Below are 13,861 nucleotides of genomic sequence, written 5' to 3' on the forward strand. Positions count from 1 at the left end.
TTTCAGCTCATTTGCTTCCGACAAGTGTCTACATGACAAAATATGAGAAAAAGTCCCAATGTTTTATTTCAGAGATGGAGTTTTGGCGCGAATTTGGACAATGTCCGGTTTCAAAATTGAGTGATTTTTAGGGTTAAATTTGCACGTTTTTTCTTTGCGGCCAAATAGCAAAAAAAGTAGATGGTCACCAATATATTCTGTTAAAAGAATAATATTCTACACGTGATAAGCTTTAATTTGATACCAAACTTTTTATCTATATTACGTTTTGCAGTGACAAAACGCCATCCAAACGTGCGTATTTCCCTGTGTAATCCAATGGCGCAATCATTGGTGGTGCGCTCTCCTGACGGAGTGGAGGTAGGCTACCTCGGAAGTTCGCTTGGCTGTCACCCCTGAGTGGCTATTTTGGTGCTGAGCGCCCTTAATGTACTCGGCATACACAGTCGCAAGAGGGCGGTTTCCACGTCAACATTCAAGATGGCCGCTCACTGCAGGAAAATTTACCAGCTTGCAGATTGAAAGCTTAATGTTGAAATCTTTGCCATCAAGTCAAGTTTAATACAGACATTATGTGGGTCAAACCAGAGGAGGTGCTACTGGCTAATGCCTTGTGGTGAGTAGACATTTTTTGGTCTTGTATTTTCAGGTAGGGAATAAACTCGTCACGTCATCGGAATTCACGTCATCATCAATAATCAAAACAAGTTCAACATGTCAACTCATATAAGCTGCTTTACATACATCATTACATGTACATGATGCATCGTAGTCCAAAATATAATACGATCCAGAGAGTTGCTGCTCGAAGTAGATTAACAAATGAACAATGTCTTTCACTAGAACTAGCATGACTAGGGCCATATGCCGGATAGTTCTGCATGTATTCACAGTATTGTATTAATTAAATCATAAATGTCTGAATCTGAAGTTGCGTGTTGCTGTAGTACAAGGAACTTATATATAGGTAACCCAGGCAAACCTTAGTTAACACATTTGCTAGTCAGCCAAATTCACCGACAATGTCAATGCATATTTACATAGAAATTTAAAACAACTGGCCGAAGAAGGAAACGTACATAAATATGTTTTCTATACTTCACTTGACCCAAAATATATGATTTTTTAACTCATATGCAGGAAATTAAATGAATACTTCATTCAGAAATAAATAAATGTTCATTAGGACACGATTCAGTGTGAAAAATCCCCCGGAAAAATTAAGCCACAAATGTTTAGACTAGAAGTTTACGCAGTCTTATGTTTTGCGCGAGCACTACATCACTTCATTTAAACATACTGGTTTGGAGACTACTGACTCCACAAATTGTCACACCAAACTGAGATGGGTCTTCCGTGTAAACTTAAATAGGGCAGCATCAATTTTATAATGAAAATGTCATACCAATAAATGGCTTGTCTGTTTTGCCTGAACACTGCCTGTATCAAATATATTTTATGTACAAGGCATTATATTCAGTTACATCGGGTCCATTGGATGCAGCAGAACATAGTTCATGTGTATATATTTTCATGTTGCAGGATCACCGAGCGAGCCAATCCCTTCTTTATCTTACAACGCCGCAAAGGACATGGAGGAGGAAGTTTGACATCATTATTTATTGGCACACTGGACACTGTGCTGGATTCTAAAGCATTGCCATACAGAATACTACACCAGACTACTAGCTCAGAAATTAGTTGGAGTAAGTTTGTACTTTTGTGATTTTTTGCTTATTTTATCATGGAAAATGCAAATTATAAGAATTTAATAGGTGAAGGTAGACTCCATACATGTATACATGACATGTTTATGCCATTATTACCGGATAAGACAAATAAAAATTCCTTTGAAAAAGGAATGGTTTGCCTAGTCGGAGCTTTGATGTGATGTGCTGAAATATAACAAGGCAAAAATGTGTAGTGAGGCAAAGCAGTCATATTTATTTCTGAACTTTTTTTCAACAAAAAAAGTTCAATTTATTTAATTCCTGTCGATCTGGACACTGTTTTTACAAACTTTTTAGCAGTTGAAATCTTATGCTGCACTCAATAGTCATGTGTGGAAAATATGGAGTGAATCGCATGCACAATTATATATTTTTAAGTGTCTTTAACTGCAATACCCAATTTACACAATGTGCAATATTATAATAGTCCATCTATGTATCTGAAACTGATGTTATCTTAGTTCATGCTTGATTTTTGCATTCTTTCACTTCCTTTTTTATGTGCCAGTGCAAACAAGGTGTGTCGCATTTCCCCAATTCCAGGTTTTTTCTTTGCTATATATGTGACATGATCAAGGGAATGAGTCACATGTCAACCCTGGTCGAAAATGAGTTTTATATGTTTTTTGGAGATTTTGTAATGAACCTTACTTCAATCACACATTTTCTATTGACTTGTGAGAAACCTGCCCTCTATGTTTCTTCATTTAAATTTTATGGACAATAAACATCTCTGAAGCAACGATACAATGTAAAGTGTGCCAAAAGGAAAAAGACCACCTTTAGCCAACAAATCCATACTAGTGCCAATTAAGACAAAGTTTGTATTGCCCTTAAAGCTCCAAAGTCAGAGTCGGTTTACTTTCAAAAAAGTAAATTTTGCAACATATACAATATTTAATTCGCCCCATGGTCGAGGCTTCCTAATCGTCACCTTGTGTCGAAAACCGTGATGTTTCTAGTTAATTATAAATGGTTTTTGGCTCAAGCAAAATGGATCAGGATGTTAGGAGGGGCTTCAAGCTTTTTTTTTAATTTGTCATTTGTTGACATCCAGTTTCTTTCAAATTTATTCCTACACAGCTGTAGCAATTGCTTTACGTAAGAGGGAGATCATTCAACATTGGGAATGGCTAGAACAAAACATCATGGAAACTTTGGGTAAGTTTTAGCCCTCGCATTACAAAAGTATTTTTACATACATGTACATGTATTTCTTAGTCCATAATTTCAAAGTATTAAGTTTAGTATTTCTAACCATGTGTTTTGTTTAATATTTCAGGTAATTTTGAGGCAGAGGAGGATGTGACAGAATTTGTTAAGTGCAAAATTGAGAGTCTTGTTGCTAATATTGAGACTGCTGAAGAAGAGTTCAAGGAAGGTAAGGCTTTCTGGCATTGTGAACTAAAATAAAGTCACTTCTACATGTATTCCAAATTGAAATAATGACAAATTATCCACACAACTTGGTGTGTTGGGATATTTGGTAGGATGTGAATGGAGTTGTTTCTCTGCCTGTGACATCAATCTACTCCTTATTCCAGAAAAATACAGCACTAATTTTTTGGAATGAAAAACATATTCTTGTTTTGCCAAATGAAAAATATCTAAATCCTTATACTTTATTTGGTTCTAGCTGGCAATTAAAGTCAAATTTTAATATTTGGGCAATTTTAGGGGAAATGGGCCAAAAACATGCAATTTTGCATGTTTTCTTACAATTGAATCACAAAATTCTAAGACTTGGTACAAGTCTAATCATTGAAAATCTTGATTATAGGCTAAGAATGACTTCAAAATTTTAATATTTTATGTTATTTTTAATAATTGGTTATAAATGGAAAAAAAAAAAAAAAAATGTGTTTTCCAATAGTTAAAATGCATAACATGAAATTAGTCTTTGTACAAGTCTTTAGGCTTGATTGTCACAGTATACGAAAACACCATAAAAATGCACATTTTTGGCCCTATATTTCCAAAAATTAAAATGTAACTTTCACATTGCCAGTTAGAACTAAATAAAGGTTTAGGATATAGATGCATTTCATTTGGCAAAACAGGATAATATTTTTTAATTAAAAAAAAATTAGTGCTGTATTTTTCTGGAATAGGAGTGACATGGGCATAAGCATATCAATTTATCCACTGTGCTACATTTACGTCAATACAACAGCTGATGAAACTCAAGGTTAGCAGATTAACAGAGAAATCACAATTCTATACATAAATATTATACCGCATATAATGCAAAAATATAAGCTTCAAAACTAAGAGTTGTTTAGTTGAATTTTTTTTTTGTTAATGAATATTAATGAGCTTATTTGCATTATAAATACTGTGGGCTTGTGTGTTACGTTATAAACCAGACTTATAGTGCGAGTACTTTTTATGAGTACGAGTACTTGGTTGTGAGTATGAGTACTTCGATGCGAGTCGGAGTACTGTACAAGTACAACATAATGGCAAATAATGAATACAAGTAATTTGTAATTAATACAAACCATGAACATGAACAATGTAAATAGAAAGCAAATGTATACTTCTACGCTACTCAAATTTGGTACACTCGCCGGAGCGCTATGTAATTCTTGAGGAAAAACAAACAAAAAACTAATTGATGAAACTAACATGAAACAAGGCTGTTAGAATCAAGTGGAATCTGCCCATACCAATTTGCTGAGTATTGTATCAAGTTTAACTGATTCAGTGAATCAACTTTCATTTGCTCTATCATGTGTCTTAATAAGTCCAGTACATGATGGGAATGTCCATAATTATTTATGGTTTATGGGAACAAATGTGTTGCAAGGTCAAAAATGGGCTCTGCATTTTAGTTAATCAATGCCTTGTGGTGAAGCTTGAAGCCTTGATACCTATAAAACCTATGTCTAAGTTCACTTAAAGGCGTTTGCAAGAGTCATTGCAAGAATTCATGCCAAAAACACTAGCTCCTTGATTGCTATGTATTCTTTACAGTTGATGAAGATAGCCGTGATTTCAAGGCTGCCTGTGATAAATGGAGACGTCTCTTCACTCTACCAGAAGATGAGAAGCTTGTCAACTGTAAGTAGTGATGAAACAACAAATTTGACGTAGAAGTTATGATGTAACAGGATTAATTACCGTAGCGATAGGTCCAAACTGTTTTAGAATGTATTGCCTGCCCTATCACTATGAACCACAATGCCAATGGCCTCATCCCATTGGCATAGTACAATAACCTCAATTAAACAATCACAGTGCAAAAATTGACCTCAAATTGCATAGGATGAGTTTTTGTACCCAAATTTTCAAAGGTCGTTCAATTAACGTACCAATGTATTAGGGTCAAAGAACTTTGGCCTGATAGTTGAGCATGTTGTGGATCTAAGTGTATAAAGCAGGCTGCAATCATTACATGCCATGTCTGTGTATGTGTGCAATCCAATCACAGATTGAATACAATACCGCACTTTTCAAAGACACTAATCTTACAGGTGCAATTGAAACATGCATGGACTGAGCATAATGTGAAATTTCTATAGAAATATGATCCAGGTCTTCATGCCTATTCTTTGATAATCTGTATGGTGCCCTTTACTATATAGACGTACAGTGTACGTCTAGTGAAGGGCAATACATTGAAAAATCGATCGGACCCATCGCTATGGTAATTAATCCTGTCACATCACTATTTCTATGGCGAATTGATGGTGTAAATGGAAAATGAAAATCAAGTCTAACAACAAGCAAGTTGGATAAGTCATAACACAGTGCATTATGGGTAATGTCATAAGCTTGGAACTTGCATTGTATTTCAAATGAAGGTGACTTTTGCAGTTCATAACTCTGGAGGTCATAAAAAATAGAAACCGTGCCGAATGGCTTTTGGCCCGATAATATGGTCCTGGACCATTTCCTGCACCATATGGTCTTGCACCATATGGTCCTGCACCATATGGTACAGGAGCATGTTTGACTCAATTTAAGTACATACTCCAGCTCCAGGAGCATGTTTGATTAGTGATTACTTATAAATATTTTGAAATTAAGTACATGCTCCAGGAGCATGTTTGACTAATAAATATTTTAAATTTAAGTACATGCTCCAGGAGCATGTTTGACTACTTATAATTTTCAATTTAAGTACATGCTCCAGGAGCATGTTTGAATTAGAAACAAGCTCCAAGAGCATGTTTGTCAAATGTGCTCCTGGAGCATTCTAAGTCAAACATGCCCCTGGAGCATGTACTTAAATTGAAAATATTTATTAGTCAAACATGCTCCTGTACCATATGGTCCTGGACCATATTATCGTTGTAATAATGTTGTAAAATTACATGCAACAATATGGAGCTTCAAGATAACATTGATTTCTTGTTTTTCCTGAATACAGACTATTCCTGTAGTTATTGGAAGAGTCGTGTTCCCCGTCAAGGCTGGCTGTATCTTAGCGTCAGTCATCTGTCATTCTATTCCTTTCTGATGGGCACAGAGGCGAGACTTGTAATACGATGGACAGATGTTACCGTAAGTAAATGTACTATACTACCAATCCGATTGATAAAGTTTTGTTACTTTTCTGCTCTGTAATCTGTTTTTTTTTTCCTTCAAATGTGAGTGCAAAGTTTAGGGGAATAATATTCAATTCAATTCAATTCAAGAAACATTTATTTCACAACTTCAAAAATACATAGTATAAATGACAAATGCCATAATTTTCAAACCAATTACATACAAAGCAAAGTAGTGTATCTGATCACAAGCCCACTGATGACAGTCAAATGCGATTACGTTAGAACAAACAACCTATTAAAAGGCAAGAGACAGGACAAAAGTGGGCCTGAGACAAGATTAAGAGGGGCATCAATAAAAAGCCTAAAATAAAGATGTGGGGCAACACGCATGGAGCAAGCTCGTGGGTGCGGGTTGCCGGCAAACAGTTCAAACGAAAATACAAATTCAAACAGGACAAGACAAGACATTACAAAAAAAATAAGATGTGAACAGGAGTCAAAGAATAATTGCTGGTAAACCGGTTTAGAAAGCAAATATGTGGGATGATTAAGGTAATGAGAGCAGCGCGGTGTAAGAGGTCCTGGGTTTGATTCCATGTGGAGGCATACATCATGAACAATCATTCACTCTTTCCATTACTATATATTTGAATTGTTCTGCAGAAACAGTGGATGACAAAGATCTTACAGTCAGATCTGACTAGGGTAATGCCTGGGTGTTCATATACCCTGCCCTGGGCATCATGAGAGAACAGTAGCTGACATTGAATGTTTTAATGTGGTGAAAATACAATTGAAAAATGGAAAAAGAGAGGATGTTTTACTTGTGTCATAGCCTGATAACCATATTGGCTAATGTTGATGGGGTTTTGTTTTAAATTACTCAAATAATGATGCCGAAATTCAAAAATTCTAAAATGCGACTCTGTTTGCTTTGAATATGTCAAAAATCTACATAGCCTAACATTAGCTTCATAATATCACAAACATAAATATGTTTTTTCAGCAATGTTATTTCGTTTGTTATCTATTTCCCTTTACAGAGGCTAGAAAAGAGTAATGCAGTACTGTTTCCTGAGAGCATCAAGATTTCAACTCGAGACCAAGGACATTTCTTCTCCATGTTTGTAAATCCTGCTGAAACATTCCGGTTAATGGAACAACTGGCTAACATGGCCATGAAACAATTGCTATCTGAAGAAGGCTTTGAAGAAGACAAGGATATGCCTAATAGGCCAAAAGTTAGGTAGGTTTTGTTTAGGGCCGTAGCAAGGGGGTGTACCCCCCCCCCCCAATTTGCCAAAGTATCATTACAAAAAGTCCCAAAATTTAAGAATTTGTGAGCGTAGCGAGATTTGGGGAAGAAAGTCCACTTTTCACAAAATTGCCCTCCATCTTGGAAAAAAGTCCACTTTTTCAAAATCAGCACCCCCCCACAAAAAAAATCCTGGATACGGGCCTGGTTCTGTTTACCCATCTGTCTTTCTTATGGACTTGGATAGGAATATTTTAAGTAGTGATGATGCTGCAGGTGATACTGATCGATGCTAAAATCGATCACTCAAAATCCAGAAAGTACCAATTTTGGGAAAGAAAAGTCCAGACCAGGTGAGGTTAGGTGAGTGAAGTCCAGGCATTATCCTCAAGTAGTCCATTGAAAGTCCAGGTGAAGATAAATAGTCTTACTAAAATCCTAGGTCAGTTTATCCAGAGAAATAGAGGAAAGTCCAGAATGTGCAAGGATAGTCTCGGAAAGTCCAGGTAAATTGGTTGAGATTTAGCTCACTCAGACCATACTGAAAACTGCCACAGATTCTGTGTCTGAAAAATTAGTCGCACCCACTTAACACTATTGTAATCGTGTTGACTAAGTTGGTCATCAATTTCCTGGCCTCTCTGGATGTGAGTAATGCCCTTAATTTGAAATGGTCATGATTAGTGAACATGAGAAGTGTCAATGTCGGTAATAGGAAGGAAGATATGTATGTGTTTCTTAATATGTGTTAAGAATATATTAACACAAGAGAGTGTGTGATATATGAAATAAATAAAAAGGGGGAAATATGCCTTCAACTTTTAGTATTCTGCACAACGTTAGAACACGATTATGAAATAAGCACTTTTCACATTCCAAACAGCTGCACCAAAAACAAACAAACATCAGCACACAAATATGTGATGTGATCAAACAAAACCAGTCAGAACTCGGCAAGCGTAGTTTTGAGATATGGGCCAAATAATGTGTGTTGGGGTGGAAAAATCAATGGAAGGGAAAAACATTCTTCTTTCACATGAAAATATTTTTTGATGAAATTCAGAAGGGAAAATGTAAAAATGGGTTTTTTCACTAAGCTTTGAATACGCTAAAAATGAAAATGTAAGAATCCCAAAATTGACCTGGGCCTACTTCAGACTGATTTTGCTTGATCGCATCACACATTTTTCCTTTTGTGTATAGGTCAATGTGAGGAAGTTTAGAATTACAAATCTAAAAGAAAATGAAACAGTGAATAACTGGCAAAGAGTGATAAATTAATTGCATAAAAATGTTAACTTTTACAGTACCTTTGCACATTTTTCCCCAATTTTTTCCTTTTTTTTAGCAAGAAGAAAAAGAAAGTATCTTCCATCAAAAGAGATCTGGATGCCAGAGCTAGGAGTGAAGCATACAGGTAAATAACAACAAAAGCAAGAACACCAAAATAAACACAGCCAAAATAAAAAGTCTCCACTAGTTCTATCCCCATTTAATCAGAGTCTGATGAGTTTATGGCAAAATAATTTATATAATAATTTTCTATACACATTCCTTCAAAGGTTGATACCAAATTTGATATCAAAAGTTTAATCATCGTGAGCACAGGAACCGTTGTTTGGAAATTCGTGCAATTTTAAAAACGACATAGGGAATTGCAGAGCTAGTGTGAGTGCCAAGAATTACGTCGCCTAAATGGGCCTGCAGGTTAAAGGTTTACCCATGCATGTCAAAATGCAAATCAAATACCCCGCTCTTTCAATTGTGCGCAGGCAAGTGTACAATGATTCCTGTACGGGTTGCTTCAGGCCACATAACAAGTTGATACCATGCATTGGATTTTGCGTGGTCAATTCGTAATTTGTCATTTTTAAAATTGCACGAATTTCCAAACAATGGCTCCTATTATCTATAATCTCCCATGGTGAAACGTGCTGCCTGTCTCTGCACACTCTCAAGCATTGATTTATCACGCTGTGTATAGGGGTTCCATACGGCTGCAGCATACTCTACTTGGGGTCTAACTAGGCTCTGGTACGCCTTCTCCTTTACAGTGCGATCACAGGGTCCAAGATTACGCCGGATTAACCCCAGTGTTCTTGATGCCTTGGCTCTGATGTTTGCTATGTGTTTACTCCAAGTTAAATCAGATGATATGGTGACACCTAAGTATTTGGTAGACAGTTCCTTGGGTATTGTGTCTGTGCCTACTGAGTATTGGTAATCAAGTGGCTTCTTCTTCTTGGTGATTGTTACATGGACACACTTTTGCACATTAAATTGCATTCCCCATCTCTTAGCCCACTCAAACACTTTAATCAGGTCTTGATGTAGTGCCCTCTGGTCCTCAGGAGATGTTATATTCCTGTAGATTACATTATCATCCGCAAAAAGGCGCATACTCGATGTAATACCATCTGTGATATCGTTGATGAAGATGAGGAATAATACCGGACCCATAACTGAGCCCTGCGGCACTCCAGAGGTGACAGGACACCATTCCGACTCTTCACCATCAACAGCTACACATTGTGTGCGACCAGATAAAAAGGCTCCTATCCACTGTTGTGTTGGGCCATTGATTCCATAAAAGGATAACTTATGGAGCAAGTGTTGATGAGGCACTTTGTCGAATGCCTTGCTGAAATCTAAAAACAAGACATCCGACTGCCAACGTTGGTTGAGTGTGGTAGACCAATCATTTACAGCTTGCAATAATTGGGTATCACAAGAGAGTTTTTCTCTAAATCCATGTTGATTATTTATGATGACATTGTTTTTGCTCAAATGTTTGGCAAGATGACTAACCACAATATGCTCTTGCACTTTGCAGCAAATGCAGGTAAGACTCACTGGGCGATAGTTTTCTGGGTTGGTTTTATCACCTTTCTTAAATATCCCAGTAACTCTTGCTTTGGTCCAGTCTGATGGAAGTTTACCAAGTCTGTAGGATTGCTGCATGTTGTTAGTTAGCATTGGTGCAAGATCATCAGCATACTCATGTAACATTCTAGCTGGAATGTCATTCGGCCCACTAGCTTTATTTGAGCTAAGTTGGTGAAGTTGCTTAGCTACTCCTTCCTCTTCAATGATAAGATCATTTATATGAGGGTATGGTGAAGGTCCCTTATCAGGCAAAGGAAGATCATCAGACTTGTTAAATACTGACGCAAACTGAGCATTAAGTTCCCTCTGGCCAGTGAGAATATCTGCAAGATATCAGCATTGCTATAGCCAAAATATTAAATTCTCGATCATGAGAGCCAACTTGGGTACGCACAGTTATTTGCGCCGAGCGTACTACGCAAATACCGGCACTTACGGCTCAAACACAGCTTTTGAGAATTGAGATCACACCAATCACACGGTCGTTAAGGTCAAGGTTCGGTCATGCAGGTCGCGCGATCGTGTTATTCTATGAAAAGTACGCTGACGCAAAAGGTACATCCTCTCATGATCGAGAAATTGTTATTTTGGCTATAGTGTTAAATTTCTGCTTGCATCATGAAACAACTTTACACTTACAACAGAAAATATGTTGTCATCATTATTTTTAGTTAAAACTGAGTGTTGATAATTTGGTTGTTTTCAGACAAGTGTTTAGGCTTCCCCAAGTAGAGAAGCTGGATGGGAACATTCCTTGTACATTGTGGACTCCGTACAACAAGACGCATGTCACTGGGATGATGTACCTCTCAAGGAATTACATGTGCTTTGCAAGTCGGGTAAGAGATTGACTGATACAGATAGAGTGATTGCTAGTTTTGCTCACAAGATTTTCTGAAATTTACTGTGGCTGGCTTGAGCAGGGTAGAAAATATAGACTTGCTTGTTTGTTTTTCCCACATTAATATGAGTCTTATTTCCTTTTTATTTAATTACACATACCCTGTTAATAAAGTTGAAATGATTCATTGGAATAGGTAAGTAGTCACCTGAAAAAAACACCTGTAAATAACACCAGTGAAAAATGTAGTTTGGGACGTACTACCAGAATTGTTCAGCCAAAATAATTGCTGATATTTATTGAATGGAATGCTGCCTTTCAGTACATGTTGTCTGCTACAGCCCTCGAATTAACCCACGGCACCCATGGCATGCCAACCCCACTGCCGTAATGCCCTCAAAATATGTTCTTTACCCAAGGCAGTCATTTGCCGTGCCCTCTAATGAAGTTGCCATCGGTGCCCCAGCCCTGTCCCTTCATTATAAAATCATCTATCTATGTTTGTGTGTGTTTTCTTCACTTTTGAGAAATTGTCTTGGTGCCCTTCTCAAATTTTCAACAGTTGCCATGATGCCCTCTTGAAATATTACAAACTGCCGTGCTGCCTTGCCTTTTCAGTGAAAATCCAAGGCAATTATCAACTTGCCCTAAAAAAGTTGCAGTGCCCCTTCAGATCCGTAATTCGAGGGCTGGTAAGTAGTCACCTGAAGAAAAAAAAAACACTGGTAAATAACACCAGTGAAAAATGTAGTTTGGGGAGTACTTTGACCTACCTGAATTGTTCAGTCAAAATAATTGCTGATATTTATTGAATGGAAAGCTGCCTTTCAGTACATGTTGTTTGCTATGCGATTCGTTAAAACTGGTATAGTATATTTACACATATGTGACAAAATCAAGGGGAATATTGTAAATATTGATTTTTTTTTTTAGGTATTGGACAAAATTTTTTCTCAAATTCTTTCTTATTGTTTTCAGCATCGTATAAATTAAATATAATATTTTATTTACTTACTTATTTTCAGGTGAAGAATCTAGTCCATTTAGTGATCCCAATGAGAGATGTGACAGTAGTAGAGAAAGTTGAGAATTCTTCAGTTATACAGGATGGTATACATGTGTCTACTAAAGCCAAGGTAAGTCCTTTGCATTCCATTTGGAATTATCATAGATCCATACAGTTTGTCCACTTTGAAGTACAAAGTATGCAGAAAATTATGCAGTTTCGGAGCGCCTTAATGTCCGAAGGAATTAACACGCTGCTAGACACACACAAATGCATGAGCGTATTGATACACGACGCACGAAACACTTACACAAAATGTGTGTACCTTACTTTGTATTTTAAAGTGGACAAGCTGTAGTACCGATAGCATGATTCTAATGATAAAGCTTCCAAAAGTAGTCATATTGGCTTTATGAAATAAGATGCTAGACTTACTTGTGGGGAAAAATATCTGAAAATTTGCCAACAGTTTTAATTTCTGAGATATCTTATTTGACTAGGGGATGTAAGTGGCAGGATGGATGATGGGGGAAACATGTATGACTTAATCTGTGAAATAAATCAAAGAATTGTAAGGCAATAGAGACAAATTAGTTCTATCTTTTGATCGACCATTGATGCTTGGTCGATCCTTATTATTTATGAAATCAATTAATTTACTATTGTTAATTGTGATAAAATAGTAATTTGTACCTGTAGTAATAGTGGCCAATATAAATTTTGCGTTAATTCTGATTAGTAAGTTGATAATTCGTTAATAACAAGCATCAAAGCAGCATCGACGGTCGATCCTAAGATCAAACAAATTTCTTCCTGGTACCTAACACACAAATTTATGAAAATTTTGTTTCTCTAAATAATTTTGAAATGCATTTCAATTTGAGAATTTTATGAAATTAGTAATGCAAATGAGCATATAGTGTTGACTGATGGTGTTCCCTTGAGGGGGTGTGTGTGTATGTGAACTCAATTTTTAGAGCGTAATGTGGGACCTATTAATATTTTTTAGTCGTAAATAATTGAAGGAAGGGGCATAATTTAGTAAGTTTTTTAAAATCTTTTTTATTTTTAGATGACATTCCTGTTTGCTTCTTTGAGAGATAGAACTTTCTTGGTGCATCATATTTCAGATTTCTTATCTAAGACCACAGAAAATACAAGGTAAGAAAATCTGAAATCCAGAGGGTTGAATTGCTTCCAGAATTCAACCCATCCCTTTATAATGTACTTATTCATGACTTATAATGTGAGCAGTATGTGGTTTTTATAATAATCATAAAGTCTGCACAAAAAGTAATGCAGCTGTTATAAATACGTCTATAGCTTCTTCAGAACTAATAGTTGTTTTCACAATATTTCAACATAGAGAGAAGGATGATTTATTTACGCGCATTTTGATACCCCATTTGTCAAATGTTGTTCAATATCAACAACACAGTAGTGCTTTTAAAGAAAAACACGCGGAATTAAAAGTTGCAGTTTACAACGATCAATGGTTATTATACCAGCACTGTAGCATGTAAAGCCCGCCATTATCTTCACGCTTACTTCAAATCAATACAAATAGCTGCAACTTTTAAATTTGGGTATTTTACTTTCAAAACGCTGCTGTATTGTTAATATTGATACAAAATTGGACAAATTGGG

The 13,861-nt window shown here is 36.4% G+C and overlaps 1 protein-coding gene across 1 annotated transcript in view; it reads left to right on the forward strand.

Moving 5' to 3' along the window:
- Positions 1-473: 473 nt before the first annotated feature.
- The window catches only part of LOC140166202 (TBC1 domain family member 9B-like), a 39,006-nt gene continuing 25,618 nt past the window's right edge, over positions 474-13,861 (forward strand). Inside the window, exons 1-11 of the mRNA XM_072189608.1 lie at positions 474-616; positions 1,543-1,706; positions 2,814-2,891; positions 3,013-3,111; positions 4,707-4,793; positions 6,106-6,239; positions 7,270-7,472; positions 8,830-8,898; positions 11,074-11,206; positions 12,234-12,344; positions 13,287-13,375. Coding sequence (XP_072045709.1) covers positions 573-616; positions 1,543-1,706; positions 2,814-2,891; positions 3,013-3,111; positions 4,707-4,793; positions 6,106-6,239; positions 7,270-7,472; positions 8,830-8,898; positions 11,074-11,206; positions 12,234-12,344; positions 13,287-13,375 — 1,211 coding nt within the window. The 5' untranslated portion in view covers positions 474-572. The remainder of the gene's footprint in view (positions 617-1,542; positions 1,707-2,813; positions 2,892-3,012; positions 3,112-4,706; positions 4,794-6,105; positions 6,240-7,269; positions 7,473-8,829; positions 8,899-11,073; positions 11,207-12,233; positions 12,345-13,286; positions 13,376-13,861) is intronic.

Source organism: Amphiura filiformis, chromosome 12 (assembly GCF_039555335.1).
Source record: "Amphiura filiformis chromosome 12, Afil_fr2py, whole genome shotgun sequence".
Lineage (NCBI taxonomy): Eukaryota > Metazoa > Echinodermata > Ophiuroidea > Amphilepidida > Amphiuridae > Amphiura > Amphiura filiformis.